The 14,670-nt window shown below is 44.6% G+C and overlaps 1 protein-coding gene across 1 annotated transcript in view; it reads right to left on the minus strand.

The window, feature by feature from the left end:
• Positions 1 to 14,670, minus strand: part of CLASP1 (cytoplasmic linker associated protein 1) — a 265,864-nt gene that overhangs the window by 99,571 nt on the left and 151,623 nt on the right. Inside the window, exons 10-19 of the mRNA XM_057745852.1 lie at positions 13,959 to 14,032; positions 11,936 to 12,028; positions 10,824 to 10,969; positions 9,797 to 9,932; positions 8,693 to 8,763; positions 5,024 to 5,083; positions 3,297 to 3,374; positions 1,658 to 1,825; positions 1,144 to 1,193; positions 314 to 484 (exon numbers count right to left, since the gene is read on the minus strand). Of these exons, the coding sequence (XP_057601835.1) occupies positions 314 to 484; positions 1,144 to 1,193; positions 1,658 to 1,825; positions 3,297 to 3,374; positions 5,024 to 5,083; positions 8,693 to 8,763; positions 9,797 to 9,932; positions 10,824 to 10,969; positions 11,936 to 12,028; positions 13,959 to 14,032 (1,047 nt within the window). The remainder of the gene's footprint in view (positions 1 to 313; positions 485 to 1,143; positions 1,194 to 1,657; positions 1,826 to 3,296; positions 3,375 to 5,023; positions 5,084 to 8,692; positions 8,764 to 9,796; positions 9,933 to 10,823; positions 10,970 to 11,935; positions 12,029 to 13,958; positions 14,033 to 14,670) is intronic.

The following is a 14,670-nucleotide window of genomic DNA, read 5'->3' on the forward strand; positions in this document are numbered from 1 at the left end:
GAGGGGAGGAACCCAGCTTTGGCCACATAGGAGGAGGCTGGGCAGCCGGAAAGGGGCACGTGACACTGAGGGACACGTCACTGACCTGGGTGGCGCCCCAGCAGAGAGGACACTCACCAAGGGTGGCTGTTAACCAGCGGCCAGCGTACAGGCCGGTGAACAGTCACTTACTTGGAAATGCCAGCCCTGCAACCACAAGAGCTGCCTCAAACTACCATCTCTGGTAATTTGCCACATAAGTCAATTTCAGCAGAGGTTAAGGGTCATCTTGAATGGCAGACTGGGGGCGAAAGGGTCACGGGGGTCTGGTTACCTAAGGACGCGTACGAGCCCGGAGGCAAGGCTGCCGCGGAGCTGAAGGGCGCTGCACCAGGAGTCGAGGAGACCTTGGATTTGGCGCTGGCGGCTGCGTTCACGTCAATGTCGCTCCGGGAGCGCTGCAGGGACCCCGTGGTGGACACGGACTTGGTGCTGACTGTGGACGCTGCAGGAGAGGAGGAAACCTTAGCAAGGATGGTAAGGGTCGCGCTAGAATGTTAAACATGCATCACTGACATGTGTCCTGCTTCTTCTGAAAACAAACATCAAACTTCAACGAAGGCTGGAGCACAGGGCACCGGCCAACAGTGTCCCCTGGTCATTGGGCAAAGTCCAGCCAATGCTGAAGGGAATGACAAGTGACCACAACTCTGCACACCTTCGTAATCAAAGGCTATAAACCCCACAGAGATGGACCACACTTCTGGTCCACATGAGGAGTGAAATAATGAAAACTTGTTTGTGTCTGGCCAGGGTCCTCAAGAGGCGGCATGAAGGCACACCCCCCACCCACACGCTCCCCTTGCAGGGAGCGTCCCCTCCCCTCCGCCCACAGCCTCCAGCTCCCTGCTGCTCGGAGCATCCCGAGTGGTCCCCGCTCTCCCGGCAAGAGCTCAGAGCAGAGGAGCAGCCCCTCTGCTGGAGGGAGGGGGCGAGCACAGGTCTGCCTGCCCGGGTCGTCCCCACACACCGTCCTTGCTCTGCTGGGGACGGTGGGAGCCCAGAGAAGGACAGACCCTCCACAGACCCTTCCACCACTGCCCAGCCCATCCCAGGTTCACAGTCAGAGGCCAGGTCCCACCTCCTCCACAGCACCCGCCTTACCTCTGGAGGTGGTACTGCCAGTAGGACTTCTCTTGGCAGAGAGTGGCCGACTGAAAATAAAGGGACACATCTGTCTATTATCAAAGGTGCACTGTACCTGCATTAATACAAGTACTGTATATGAGGGGAAATTATGATAATAAAGAACTGCTTCGGACTTTGCAGAATTCTGTAGGTAATTTGGACCACAGTCTTACAAATCTCCAATTTCAAAAAAGCTCTAGCATTATATTTTGGACTATCTTTCAAACACACAGAGTGAAGTCTTAAATAGGGACAGAGATTAGAAATACAAGTGAAGATGGGAGTACCTTCAGTCCCAGGGTTTGAAAGCCCTCCCTTTCCAAAGCAGGGACCAGAGACCAGGCCACGTTTCTTCCCATCCCCCACAGCATCCTCCCCGGCACCAGACTCCATCGGAGTCAAGGGGAGTGATAACGTGCACATACACATACAAAGCACAGGCAGAGTCTGTGCGCTTGTGCAGCAAACCTTTCACAGCCGCAGCCCTTACTTGAGACTCTCCTGCGAGCTGGAGGACGAGCGGTCCGACTGCGGCAGTGACACCACGCTGTCCGAGCTCTTCAGGTGGGTCTGCAGGGCCTTCTGGTAGGAGGACTCCAGGGTGTGGTACAGGTGCTCTGCTTCCCTGCTGAAGTGACTGTGGAAGCCCCAGTAACACCTGGAAAACACGCAGCCTCCTGTCACAGGTGGAGGGGCACACAGGTACCACCCGGGACGCTGGCAGGGCAGACCGTCAGCTCCTTTGAGCGGTGGTGGTGGCAGTACAAGGAAGAGAGTGAACCTCAGAGGCCTGGTATGAATCCGCACCTCACAGCTCCACTGCCCTGGTGACTCTGGGGAGGTTCCTCCATCTGTCGGACGCTCAGTCTCATTAATAAAATGGAAATTAAAGAGCCTAATTTGCAAGACTGGGAGACGCAGGGAAGACGGAGCTGTAACACCTAGAACTACACCTAGAACATGAGAGGAACGCGGTCATGGAAGCTTTTATAAATGCAATTTGACACTCCCTGGCTCCAAGTATTTAAAATGGCTTTTGTTCACAAGAGCAAAGGAAAACCAGGATGATGCTCACAGCTACTTGAAATCTATATATACTGCGTTACGGTTAAAGGATAAGAAAAAAATTAGGGTGGGGGCGCAAAATATAAGGTAAGGATAAAAACAGAGTAAGCAGATCATCAACAAACCCATTCCTAATAGTTTTTATTTTTTAGTGACTGCTCATTATGTCAATTATTTTGGTAGGAACTTCCCAAGACGAGATTACAGTAAGCACTTCAGGGTTAACAGTAAGTCCTCCAAATACTCAGAACCAGGGAGGTAGAAGGTGACTGAGAGCGCCGTCAGAGCAGAGGTACTAGGCCAGGGTGCATTCATGCAGCTGGGAAGGTCCACAGTGCCCGGGGTGTAAGGACCGGCTTTAACCGATGTCACCTAGAAGAGCTGGGCACCTTCAGAAGCACAGAGATGCAGCCATGGGCAAAGTGGGGGGTACTTCTCCCCGCTGCCCAACAGAGAGGACGTCTCGTCATCAAGCCTGTGCTGTTTACAGTCACGACGGCACTACCAGCCCCGGAAGGGCACTGGAGGGCGGCCACAGCCTCAGGACCACAGCAAAACCAGTCCTATGGCCAGAGGCCCCAAACCTGAGCGGGGACAGCAAGCTACAACCTGTGATCAGCCCGTGCCCGCCCCCGGCACGGCATCGGCCTGACACCTTCCGGACCGTGATCCCAGGGAAGGAGTCCCCGGGAGTGGGATTTTTCACAGGAGATCAACAAGCCACTTGGGACCAACAGAGCTTAGTGAGTGAGAGAAAACATGGGGCATGCAGACAACTGCTTTTCCGGCTTACGCGATAACTTCTCATAAATTTAAACATGAGCTTTCTGTGTCTACCTCAGTCCTATTTATGTTCAAACAGTATCCGTCTTTCAGGCCTGGGCGCTCAACAACCCTCGAGACAGAAAACTGGAAAAATATTTTGAAATGGCCTTCCGGGTCTCATTTACAGGTCATGGTCAACAGAACGTGTTCCCATGACGTAATGAGCTTTCACAAGGCGTCTGGACCACGCGCCGCACCGCGAAGCAGTGGATCAGGAGGGGGCCTCGGCAAACACTTACTTCCTGGCTTCTATGCGGGCCTCTGAGTCGGCGTCATGTATCCCCTTCTTTATTGTCTCGGCTAATACTGATATGTGTCTGCACGTTTAGAGGAGAAAGAGGAACAATTGTGAGTATCTGGTCTTATGCGGGTACAAACCGGTAACGGCCACGTGCGAGGCAGGACCTTCGTGCGCAGAGGGCCGACAGACACGCAGCTCGCGCCTCAGATCTGCCAACTTCTTCCTGACTCCGTCCAGGCCCTACTCCCATGCCGTCCCCACCTAAGTACCTCATAGCCCTACTCTCCTGCAACTTTTTTCTTTTTTAAGTAATGGCTGATGTATTTCAGGCCATACCTACTTGGCTCAATCTTTTATGAACTCAAACAACAAAACCGTATTTCTCCACGGTCAGAACAAGTTTCTATGGAAATTACAATGAGATGACAATAAGACTGCAGAGGCTTCTGCGTCACATTTCTGTACTGTAAGAATGCTTTCTCAAGTTCCACTATGTAACATGAACAATTTTATGAAATTATATAAGCGGTTTATACACAGGTGTTCTCTTTAGTTAAGTTCTACCCTGGCTGAGAAGAAAGCTTTAAATTGTCTCATTGAACACTGATCAGTTTTAAGAAAAGGGCAATGGTTGGAGTGAACGGTTTCACAGGGCAGAGACGAGGCACCAGTTCCATCGGCACTCAGAGCCTCCTCCTCAGTCCTCCGCTCATCCAGTAAGTATTTGGTGAGAACCTGCCCAGCGGCAGGGCTGAGCTGGAAGTGAATAAACACACGAGGCTGCATCCGAGTTAATCACGCCTCTGTGTCCTGCTCACCTGTCCCTGCGTTCCATCCCTCATTGCACTCTCCCGCTCTAAATTCCAAAACTATCACCAAATAGAGAGAATATAATACTCAAGAGATTAAAGAATAAGAAAATACTTTTAAATGCGTGACTACCTTTTGGATTCAAAGTATTTTCAGATGAACTTTCGCCTCTGGGAGGCCTGGCTTTTTCCTCTGAGCACTGCAGGACTGAACTGGACTCCAGGGGTCAGTCACGTGTTAAAGTCTCATTACTCACAACATGTTTAGTATGTTGTAAACTTCTCCATAAACTACACAACACACCATTTAAAAACTGGGTGGCAGAATATCACCTATCATCTCCAAATTTAACTCAGAAAGAATAACAGGCTCCCAAAACTGATAGGAACTAAAAATGGCAAAGAATGAACCTCAAAATAGAGACAAGCTTCTATAAGAATTCTGCCGTAATCCTACATTTTATCATGAGGATGTGAAACTTACCACACACCAGCCTGAATAAAGAGAAAACTGCTGACTTCCTGATACAGAGGGATCAAAAAAAAAACCTTCCAAATGAATGATATTCCTTTTAGGATTTCAAGTTACCCCTCGCCTACAAAGAGCAGCTTTAAACAATTATGCCATTGGGACTGAGGGATGCCAGGCAGCAGGTCAGAGTCAGTACAGAGTGAGTCCTGGCCGTGCAGTGTCCCAGGGCACCCCATCCACCTCGAGGCTAACGTGACAGTCAATGGAACTCACCAAGAGCCTCTGCCAGTGGCATGTGCCTCACATCAGGAGAAATAACACCAGATACCACGCAAACACACACTTGGTTCCTTCACTTCTTATCAAAAGTAGGCTGGACCACTCGCTGAGACATTAAACCTCAACATTCAAGTCAGAGGGAAAACCAGCAAACCAGATGCTCACCGTTCCAACGAATGCGTCTGCCACTCTTGTAAAAGCAAATCTAAAAATTCAAAACAGCGCCTGAAAATTGTAAAGAAAAAAATATGTAACTTAGTCATTTGCATGTTAATGAAAATAAAAGCTTTTTTCTTAAGTGACCCAACGCTACTTTTTATACTTGGTAAATTTCTCCTATTTTTTTTATGATTCAAAATACTGAATATGAAGATGGAATTAGAATTGAATGAAAACCAAAGCAAACCAACATAACTAAGCACCTATGGTGGTCGAAAAGAAAAATCACAAAGCTACAGGGACAGGATGAGGGAGTTCCCTTCAAATCAGAAACTTGGGCTTCATGTCCACATTACTGAAAAGGTGTATCACTGTCATTTGTTTTTATCCTACCTCAAATAATACATTAGTACAGGAGCTGGACACACACAAAAGCTCAAAGTACATTACAGAATCAGGTAATTAGTCTTTGCATTAATTCCAAAGAATGCTTTATGCAAAAAAAGTAAAAAAAAAGAAAAAAAAAAACATGGAAAACAGAGTGTTTACCAAATTTTCCTGCCAAGTATTTCAAATAGATTTTTCTCTAGCTACTTGGCCATTTTCCTCTCTTCAATCTTTCAACATCCTTTCTTTTCAAGCCTTTCACTTCTGAGATCTTTCTTGGTCTGATTTGTACATAAAAACAATTGCTGGTCTCCTCTCCTTTGGATTATATCACCACTTCGGGTCCTACTATCTCATTATTTCCTTTTTCTAAATTCCAGGATAACTAACTTTGTAGGAATAAATATTAGTAGACTTAAGCAGGCCATTCAAGAAAACAAATCAGAAGACAGTCTCTCTCTAATGGTCAGACTTCTTTCCCATGATCTTCCCAATTCAAAGCCTCGTAGTCCACACAATTAATGACTCAAGAAATCCTGAATAAACCCTTACCCTGCGCTAAATTAGCTAGAGATACAATGGTAACCAAGACACAATCCAGCCAGCAAGGCAGACAAGAAACAGTTACCACGTGCAGGGAGCACAGGGGCTCCAGGGGAGCCCAGGAGAGTCAGGCAGCTCATTCCCAGGGTGCTCACGGTGGAGGGGGGGCCTCACCGCCGCTGTCCCCAACCCTGACCCAACCCAGGCCACAGGCACTCTACCTCTGTCCTTTGCCCCATGTCATTTCCTGGTGTGGATGTGCCTCTTTAATGTGTGTGCATATATCTATATTTACTTATTTCTTAGTGAATACAGCCATTTTTAGTACTAATTCCTGTCTTTAATGTGTTTCAGAACAATCTATTTAATCCAAAGTATCCCCTGTAAATTAGGCTTTGTTTTTGACTTTTTAGAAGACTAAAATCATATACAGAAGTACATCAATGTGGCATTATTTACACACTGCATTATTCAAGCACATCTGGTTAGAACGTGTCTCTTTCCTTCACCTAGTCCTACTCCTCAAAAAGCAGTTCAGTTTTTTTAACCTGTCTATGGGGCTTCTTGGGAATACGTCAGCTAGTTTCAAGCACTGCCTTCTGAATTCCTGAATCCACCATACATATGCTGTAACTCACTCTTACACTGCTTTGCACTATTGTTTTTAATCTCCCCAAATAAATTACAAACTTTTTAAAGGCAGGGAGATTGGGCAATCCATTTCTTACAAATTCTATGAATGGAAGCTATGCTCAGGTTAAATGCAGGACAGAAAGTGCACTGCCTTGGTTACACTGCCCTCTCTGGCTCTCTTTTGCTTTCTGAAGGCAGAGGGACTGGGTCTGAAAGGTCCCTAAAACTCCTTTCAGCGTTAAGACACATGGCTCCGGCCGAGACTCACTCTGATTGAGCACAGGAATGCCAGTCTGGGTGTGCGGCTCAGAAACTGGTGAAGGGGGTGGCATGTCTGCTGTCACCGTGAGGGCTGCGCACTGCTACTCCTGTTTAGCACCACAGGCTAGAATTGTTAAATGCTAGGGACTAAAGAATTTTAGGACCCCCTAAAATTCTTACGTTGATGCCCTAACCCCCAGTATGATGGTACTTGGAGATGGGGCCTTCAGGAGCTAATGAGGTTCACGTGGCGTCCGAAGAGTGACGCTCTCATGACGGGATGAGCGACCCTGCCCCTATCGTCATGAAGACACAGCAAGAAAGCAGCACCTGCAAGCTACTCCCATTAGAACCCAACCCTGCTGGACCCTGATCTCAGAATTCCAGCCTCCAGAGCTGTGAAAAAATACATTCTGGTTGTTTAAGTCACCCTGTCTTGCCTAATAACTAAACATCCTGTAATGTTCCCCAAAAGATCCGTGTCTGTTCACTGGACGAACTCCGCCTTCCACAAAGGAAACACGCTTTACAAGTCGCTCCTGGAAACCTACACCAGCAGGGACAACAGAGCAGCAGCCGCGGCAAGCTCTCCTGACGGTTACTATTCACTGAGCTTCCGCTGGCGTCAAGCCCCTTCCACCTAAGTGACAGGACCCACAGCACAACCCCGCCCCTGAGCACGCGGGCAGCTCCTCAGCAGCACCCTCCTGCCGGCTTCCGCGCTCGCCTGGGCTGGGGTGGGGGCCAGAGCTGCTGTGCCCCCCAGGTCGAGGGAGGCTGACCACACTCCCCGGCGGGACTCCACTGAGCCACACTGCTGAAAATGAAGCCTTTTCGGTGGAAGGAAAACATGTCTTTCTTCCTGGCTTTTCTCTCTTGCCTTCCATGTGGCTGTTGATAAGTTGGCTATGGGGGCCGCTTCGTGCTTAGAAGGACGCCCCACCCTCGAAACCCTGGCGGTCCAATGTGACAGCCCAGCAAAGAAGAGAAACAGAGGGCAGCCCGGGGTGGCTGGGCTCAATGCCTTGGAGTGAAGGGCCCTCTCCTGGGCTGGATCAAGACACGGAACCGCAGGAATAGGGCCAAGAGGCTGCTGCCCAGGCCGGTCCCACCCAGCTCCTGACCTGGGCCACTGAAGGCTTCCGTCCATGAATCCTCTGAAAATCTACACAAGACTTTTGTGTATTTATACTTTCCCGGGAAGAGGGTCCACAGACCCGAAAGACTCTGAGTCACCAGTCTAGACCCACAGATCCCAGCTAGAAGTACAGAGCCCTGGTCCCACACATGGGCTGGAGCAGCTCGACAGGACCCAAGACAAAGTCCCCGCTGGCCACTCAGGCTGTACCTTCAGAGTGCATCTCCCCTCAGTGTACGGCATGAGCATGACTGGTCAGGACTCAGAATCCCGGAATCACATCAGAAACTGCAAACAACATACACCTCCTGCTACCTACGTTAATATAAATAACGGCCGTTGATCCTTACAATGTTTCTTCTAGGCGGGCAGCTATGGCCTTCATTCAGGGAAGGGGGCAGACCAATGACAGAGGTAGAGAGACCATCATGAGAAGAAAATGAATGGGGGGTACACTGCCCCCTCCCCCCACCTATCCCATAGAACTCACACACTCGCACACACACACACACACACAGAGAAATAACGGAGGCTTCCAAATTTGCTTTCCAGAAAACTCAGATCATGCTCCTTCAATCCAAAGGCATTTATCACAGCGATCTTAAATAACGTTAACCATTTCAAACCTAAAATTTTTTTCATAAAGGGAAACTTGAAATTTGTCTCCGTGTGAAACAGTTCAAAACTAATGAGAAAATTCTTTAAAAATTTACCTTCTAACTGCGACAGACTTGGAGGTACAGTTGCTCGTTATGACAGGTATCAGCCGAGGGATGTGCGTGTGCTGTGGATGAGAACAAAGAGCAGAGGCGGCCCTGAGCACACAGAGCTACCACGACCGCGCCCGTCCTCACCTGCCCACAGCCCCTAGGTACTCAGAGCAGAACCTCACTGAGTCTAAAAAGGAGAAGGAATTGCACTGCATACTGCCAGAGGGCATGACAAAATTCACAGAGCCAAGACAGACAACATGATGGCGTGTAAGTCACTCTAAAATCGCAACAGATCACCGGCAGGAAGTCTAAATGACCGGAGCAGCAGAGCTCTGAGTGAGTAAAAAGCAGTCAATACAGTTCAATACCATTTCAGTGGAAATGTCCAATAATGGCTTTTGGCTTAACACCTGGTAGGAGTGCAAACAGTAAGAGCTGCGAACAACATGAAGCAGACAACCCACAGTAATCACGAATATTCTGGACACATTTCAGGTAATATCAAGCCCCAGTTTCAAGGGTTGCCTCTGGGGAGAGGGGGCTTGACGGCAGGGAGAAGGTGATGTGAATAACTTAAGCCTTTATGGACTATTAGGTTGTACTGAAAATCTGCATGTAAATTATTTGGCTAATTACTTAGATTTAAGTAAAAGAGTGTTTTGAAAACTTAACTGAAGATAACATTTTGTTTCTGGGCTTATGTACAATTATTTAAATAAAATGTTAGGCGAACAACAAAACTACAAGCACAAGTACCTAAAATGGAACAGCCTGGGATTAAGGAGGGAAGAACAGGAGTGACAACCGGACACATAATGAATAGAGTATAAACTCAGAAGCAGATGCACGTGCACAGATGTTTAAAAGCAGTGACAGTGGGTGAGCACCACCCCGGTAACTATACCCCACACCCGCAGTTCACACTAGGCTCACACTAGGAAAAGGCTCACATGCGATAGGTAAAGGGGAAAAGGCTAATCTTGTACGTACAATATGATTCCATGTACATAATCACTCAAACGAAAACTGTCTCTGATGACTGCTTAGCAACCAGCAATGTTACCCCACCTGCTTATTCTACGCACGGCCCCCAAACATACTCACCCGAATGATTAACCTAACAGCTACAACACCAGAGGTGGCCATGATTTTGGCACTGTTTGGAATTAAATTAAAGATAGTTGGCATAATGGCTTCAGCTCCATGGTCAAACTTATTCCCCAGCACTGATGACAGATGCCTATAACAAGAAATGAATACTGGACTGTGGTCATAGTTCTTGCCAACAGTGTAGCATATAAACCTCAATGTTTTAGAAACTTCATATAAAGTTATCTAAGGATAAAGGACAAAGGTCTAAGTAAAATACTTTACAAATAAGTCCAATGTGCATACAGAGGGGTTTTCAAATAGCCACTAGCCCAAGAGTTTGCTTTTTTTTTAAATAAGTAAATCACTTATAACTAATTACTCTTAAAATAGAGAAAAACAAGTCCATCGTATACTAATAAAACACAAATACAAAATATCTCCCCCACCGTTGTTTTTTTTTTTTTTTTTGCTTTTGCTTTTTTATTTTTAACATAACAACACTCAGGTTCAATATCTGTGGTAAAAACTCTAAAACAGCTGCAAAGCCACCTAACTATTGCTGCTGCTTTGATATTCTAACAGACTTTCTAACACAGAAATTTTAGATACTGATGCAGGTTTAGTGAGGATAAAACTTTACTGCAGTACGTGCCTTTAACTTTATAGCTACAGTACTCTTCTAGAAACAAACAAGAATTCTAATAATCAAGCTATATCCCTGCCAGCAAAAATCCATGAAAAGGCTACGAACATAAATTTATAACATTTCATTTTTCCATATTATTAATAACTGCTTCAAGGTTAAAAACAGAGGCTTTAGAGCTAAGTCACTGAATAAAATTTAAAAATCTGTCACACTTCCCATAACTGGTCAGGAAAAGTTGTAAAAGTCCTAACAGAAGTGTAACTGGAATGGGTCTTGGAGACTGGTCAAAAGTTATGTGAAAGAGACCCAGTAGGTGTATTCAGTGAGCCATCCCTGAAGCACCATGACAAGGCTATTTTATGATGTGAGAATGGGGAGCGTTGCAATCCTTACCCCAAGGTGATACAAGCCTCCCGCACTACCTGAGAGCGCAGGTCCTTAGCGGAGAGTTTAAAGGCTCCGTCCAAAAGACGCAGGTGCTGGAAGAAGTTATCATACTCAGCGGCACCAGCCAAAAGTAAAGACCTAATCTTTTTTAGCTAATGGGACAGAGAAAATAGACAAAATGATTTTTAGAACAGAATATATGAAACAACAGAAGCCGTCTAATATTAAAAATCAACACCAAAGTTAAATGATATGGAAACAGTTTTCCAAAAAAGAATTTAGCCAGCTAAATAGTTGCTAATATATCTAGATATCATAAATAAAAAGAATAATTTTTAAAATTAGTATCTGTGATAAACGCACTACAATTCTACAAAATGTATTTTTTAATTGGAGACATTTTAGTGTACTTACAGATGCTATGATACGAAGGATAAAATAATTAAAACCTCACTGTAGCCTGCAAAAGCTCCTTCCCTAAGCTTACCTCCCCCCACACACCATTCCAACCACCATTTTTCTAGTGAATCACAGGAAGAAGCAACCCTACAGCCTTTGCACAACATCCTCACTGTATCTTTACTGAAAGGCTAGTGTGCATCTGAAACAGACACAACACCAGTGTTCCCAGCCCTCCTGTGGCCAGACTACCAACGCATAACTGCTTTCCTAGGAAAGACGCGCCTTCACTTGATGCCCCTTGACGCACACTTTACTGTTCCGCCCACTCACTTTCATTAATCCACTTTTAAAAACAGAGGGGACAAAAATCCTTCAAAGAAAGAAAGGCATAGAAGGACACATACTGAAAACATCACTAAAAAGCCACTTTCCTGTCCAACGATCACAGAATTAAATTTTTACTAAGGTAAGAGCAGCAGTCACGCCACAGGCAGGTCTTTGTCAAAAGTACAAGATACACAAAAAGACAGAAGTTGGAATGTTTTCAAAACAGAAGTGAGGTAATCTATTCAAATGGCAATGGGTAAATACGGTACCTTATATTTAAAATATTTACTACTCAAAATTCATTAGAGCTGCACCCCAATTTCATAATAAAGTATTTAGAACATGTAAACATCTAACGCAAATGTAACCACACCAGGCCGACAGCTTACAGCATTTACTCTCTGCTCCCAATCATGCTTGTCGTCAGACAGTATTTCCCTAATCTTGTTTATGGACTCCTCAAGGTCTCGGCTGGAATAAATCTGTAAGCAAAATTAATTTACAATCAATATGAGAAAACATACAGAATAAACAAAAATTACTTCTTAATTACATGAAGTCAAGAGCATTTAGTAAGTACAGTAAAAAAAATTCATTTTTCAGAAGGGCCTTTGAAATAACATCTAGACAAGTTTGTCTTAGATTGAGCTTCTTTGCTACTGTGAATGTATACTGACTAGATCTGATGCCCATGTATGGATAACTTGCCTTAAACGCAGCTTTACTATAACTTAAGAGATGATTTCATGTACAAAAGAGAAAGAAGCCCGCTGGGGAACAGGCAGTGATCCACAAGTCACTGATTATTCTGAGCATTTTCCATAAACACCACATTATACAGGCAGACCCTGGAGACACTGCCGGGTGGGTTCCAGGCCCCTGCAGTAAAGTGAACAGTGCAATGACATGAGTCACAGGAATGTTTTTGGTTTCCTAGACTGTAGTCTACTAACTGTGCAACAGCACTATATGTCTTAAAAAACAAATAAAAAAAACAAAAAACAAGAAAAACAAAGCCAAAAAAAAACAATCGTGTGTATATCTTCATTCAAAAATACTTTATGCAGAGAATGGACTGGAGAACTCGAGGTTTGGGGGGGGCGGGGGGTGAAAGGGAAGCTGAGACGAAGTGAGAGAGCAGCATAGACATATATATACTACCAACTGTAAAATAGCCAGTAGGAAGTTGCTGTATAACAAAGGGAGTTCAGCTCGATGATGGATGATGCCTTGGAGGACTGGGATGGAGAGGGTGGGGGGGAGTCAAGGGAGGGAGGGGATACGGGGATATGTGTATAAATACAGATGACTGACCTTGGTGTACCTTAAAAACTGGTACAAGAGTGTAAAGCAATTATATTCCATTTAAAAAAATAAAATTAAAATTAAACAAATAAAAAATAAAAATACTTTATTGCTAAAAAATGCTAACCATCACCTGAGTCTTCAGTGAACTGTTATCTTTTTGCTGATGGAGGGTTTGAAATATTTTGAGAATTACCAAAATGTGACACAGAGACACAAGGTGAGAAAACACTGTTGGAAAAGGGGCACCAACAGACATGCTCGGTTTGGGGTGGCCACAGACCTTCAATCTGTGAAACTGCAGTATCTGTGAAGCACAACAAAGCGACGCGCAATACAATGTGGTATATCCGTAACTTGCAACTTTAAATACTTTCACATCTACTTCCTCATTTATCCTCACATCTTATTCATGAGACAGTGAGGGGGAAAATCAAGAATGACGCATGCTGGGAAGGTCAAGGACATAAGGATGAACCTGAGCCTCAACGCCTGTTACCTGCTTTATACGCACACGGCAACCAAGCAGCAGGCGACAAGGGCTTCAGGCAGAGGTTAAGGAATCCAGAGCACAACACTCAACGCAGGCAAAAGGAGAAGGGATTACAAGCCCCAATCAACAAGAGATGACACTGAGGCACAAAGCAGTTTAAAATGTGTGCTGTGCCCCAACTTCTGGAAATCAACTCTGCTTCATTTGTTAGGCGGTACTTAAGGGAAGCATCAAGATGGAATAAACTAAGATTTTATGAAAACATTTCCTACAGTTTTCAGACCTAAATCCTTCCAATTTACAAACTTCTTTTTTTAAGGAAAATCCCTACATAAACATGCTTTTTTGTTCTCTCTTCTAACCTAATCACTCATTCCTCCTCTTTTATGTGACTCACTGCTAGAGCAAGCTACTTTTCTCCAGTTCCTACTGAAAGGTCATCTTGGGCTGTGACTTTCGCTCTTCATTTCCTAGCTGGTGACCTCAGATCTCCTGTGGACTTGAGAGTCAGAATTACCCTACCTAGTAAGGAACTCCAAGTCATGTACTTGAAAAAGAAGATTTGCAGGATAAGCTCATCCTTGTTTTTAGTCTAACTAAACGCCCTCACTCACCTGGACTACAGGCACATCATCAAACGCTTTAATAAAGTCCTCTTCATCGACAGCACCAGCTCCCTCTTTTGCAGCTATAAAAAAGATCAATTTTTAAAACTTAAACAGCGTGCATTGGAGGAGTCTGAATATACAAAGTCAAAATATATTTTGAAAGATTTGTGACTATTTTTTAAGTCTTAAAACTTTAGAGTCTTAGGCACTGATAAGCATTACTGGCGTTCAATATCAAGATAAAATGATTTTACAGTATAACATACATTAAAGTCATTTAATGACATTACTTGTTTAAGGAGGGCCAGTTCAGTCTTTAAAGGATTTAGATGATTTATACTGTATTAATGTATAAATCTTTTCAAAGATTCCTAACAAACACATAATAGAAATTTTAACTCTTCAGGGAACAAATGAAATTATGTCATTGTTAGGAATCTAGCATAACAAATTTGTGGAACATTCAAATAAGTTCTAAAGAATTTAACAGTTTCATCTCAACTTCTTACTAGACTCAAAACATTTTCATTTCCAAAGAAAGAAAGAAAAAAAAATTTTTCATTTCCTTAAACTCAGGATAACTGTCGATTTTTCACTTACATGTCAGTTGCAAGTTGACCTCACAAAGTTGTTGTAAGATGCTCTGTTACTTAAAAGTCAATTGCTACCATTTGGGAGAAGTTTTTTTCTTTTTGTAATATAAATGTCACTTCACATA

The sequence above is a fragment of the Hippopotamus amphibius genome, chromosome 8 (genome assembly GCF_030028045.1).
Source record: "Hippopotamus amphibius kiboko isolate mHipAmp2 chromosome 8, mHipAmp2.hap2, whole genome shotgun sequence".
Taxonomy (NCBI): Eukaryota; Metazoa; Chordata; class Mammalia; order Artiodactyla; family Hippopotamidae; genus Hippopotamus; species Hippopotamus amphibius.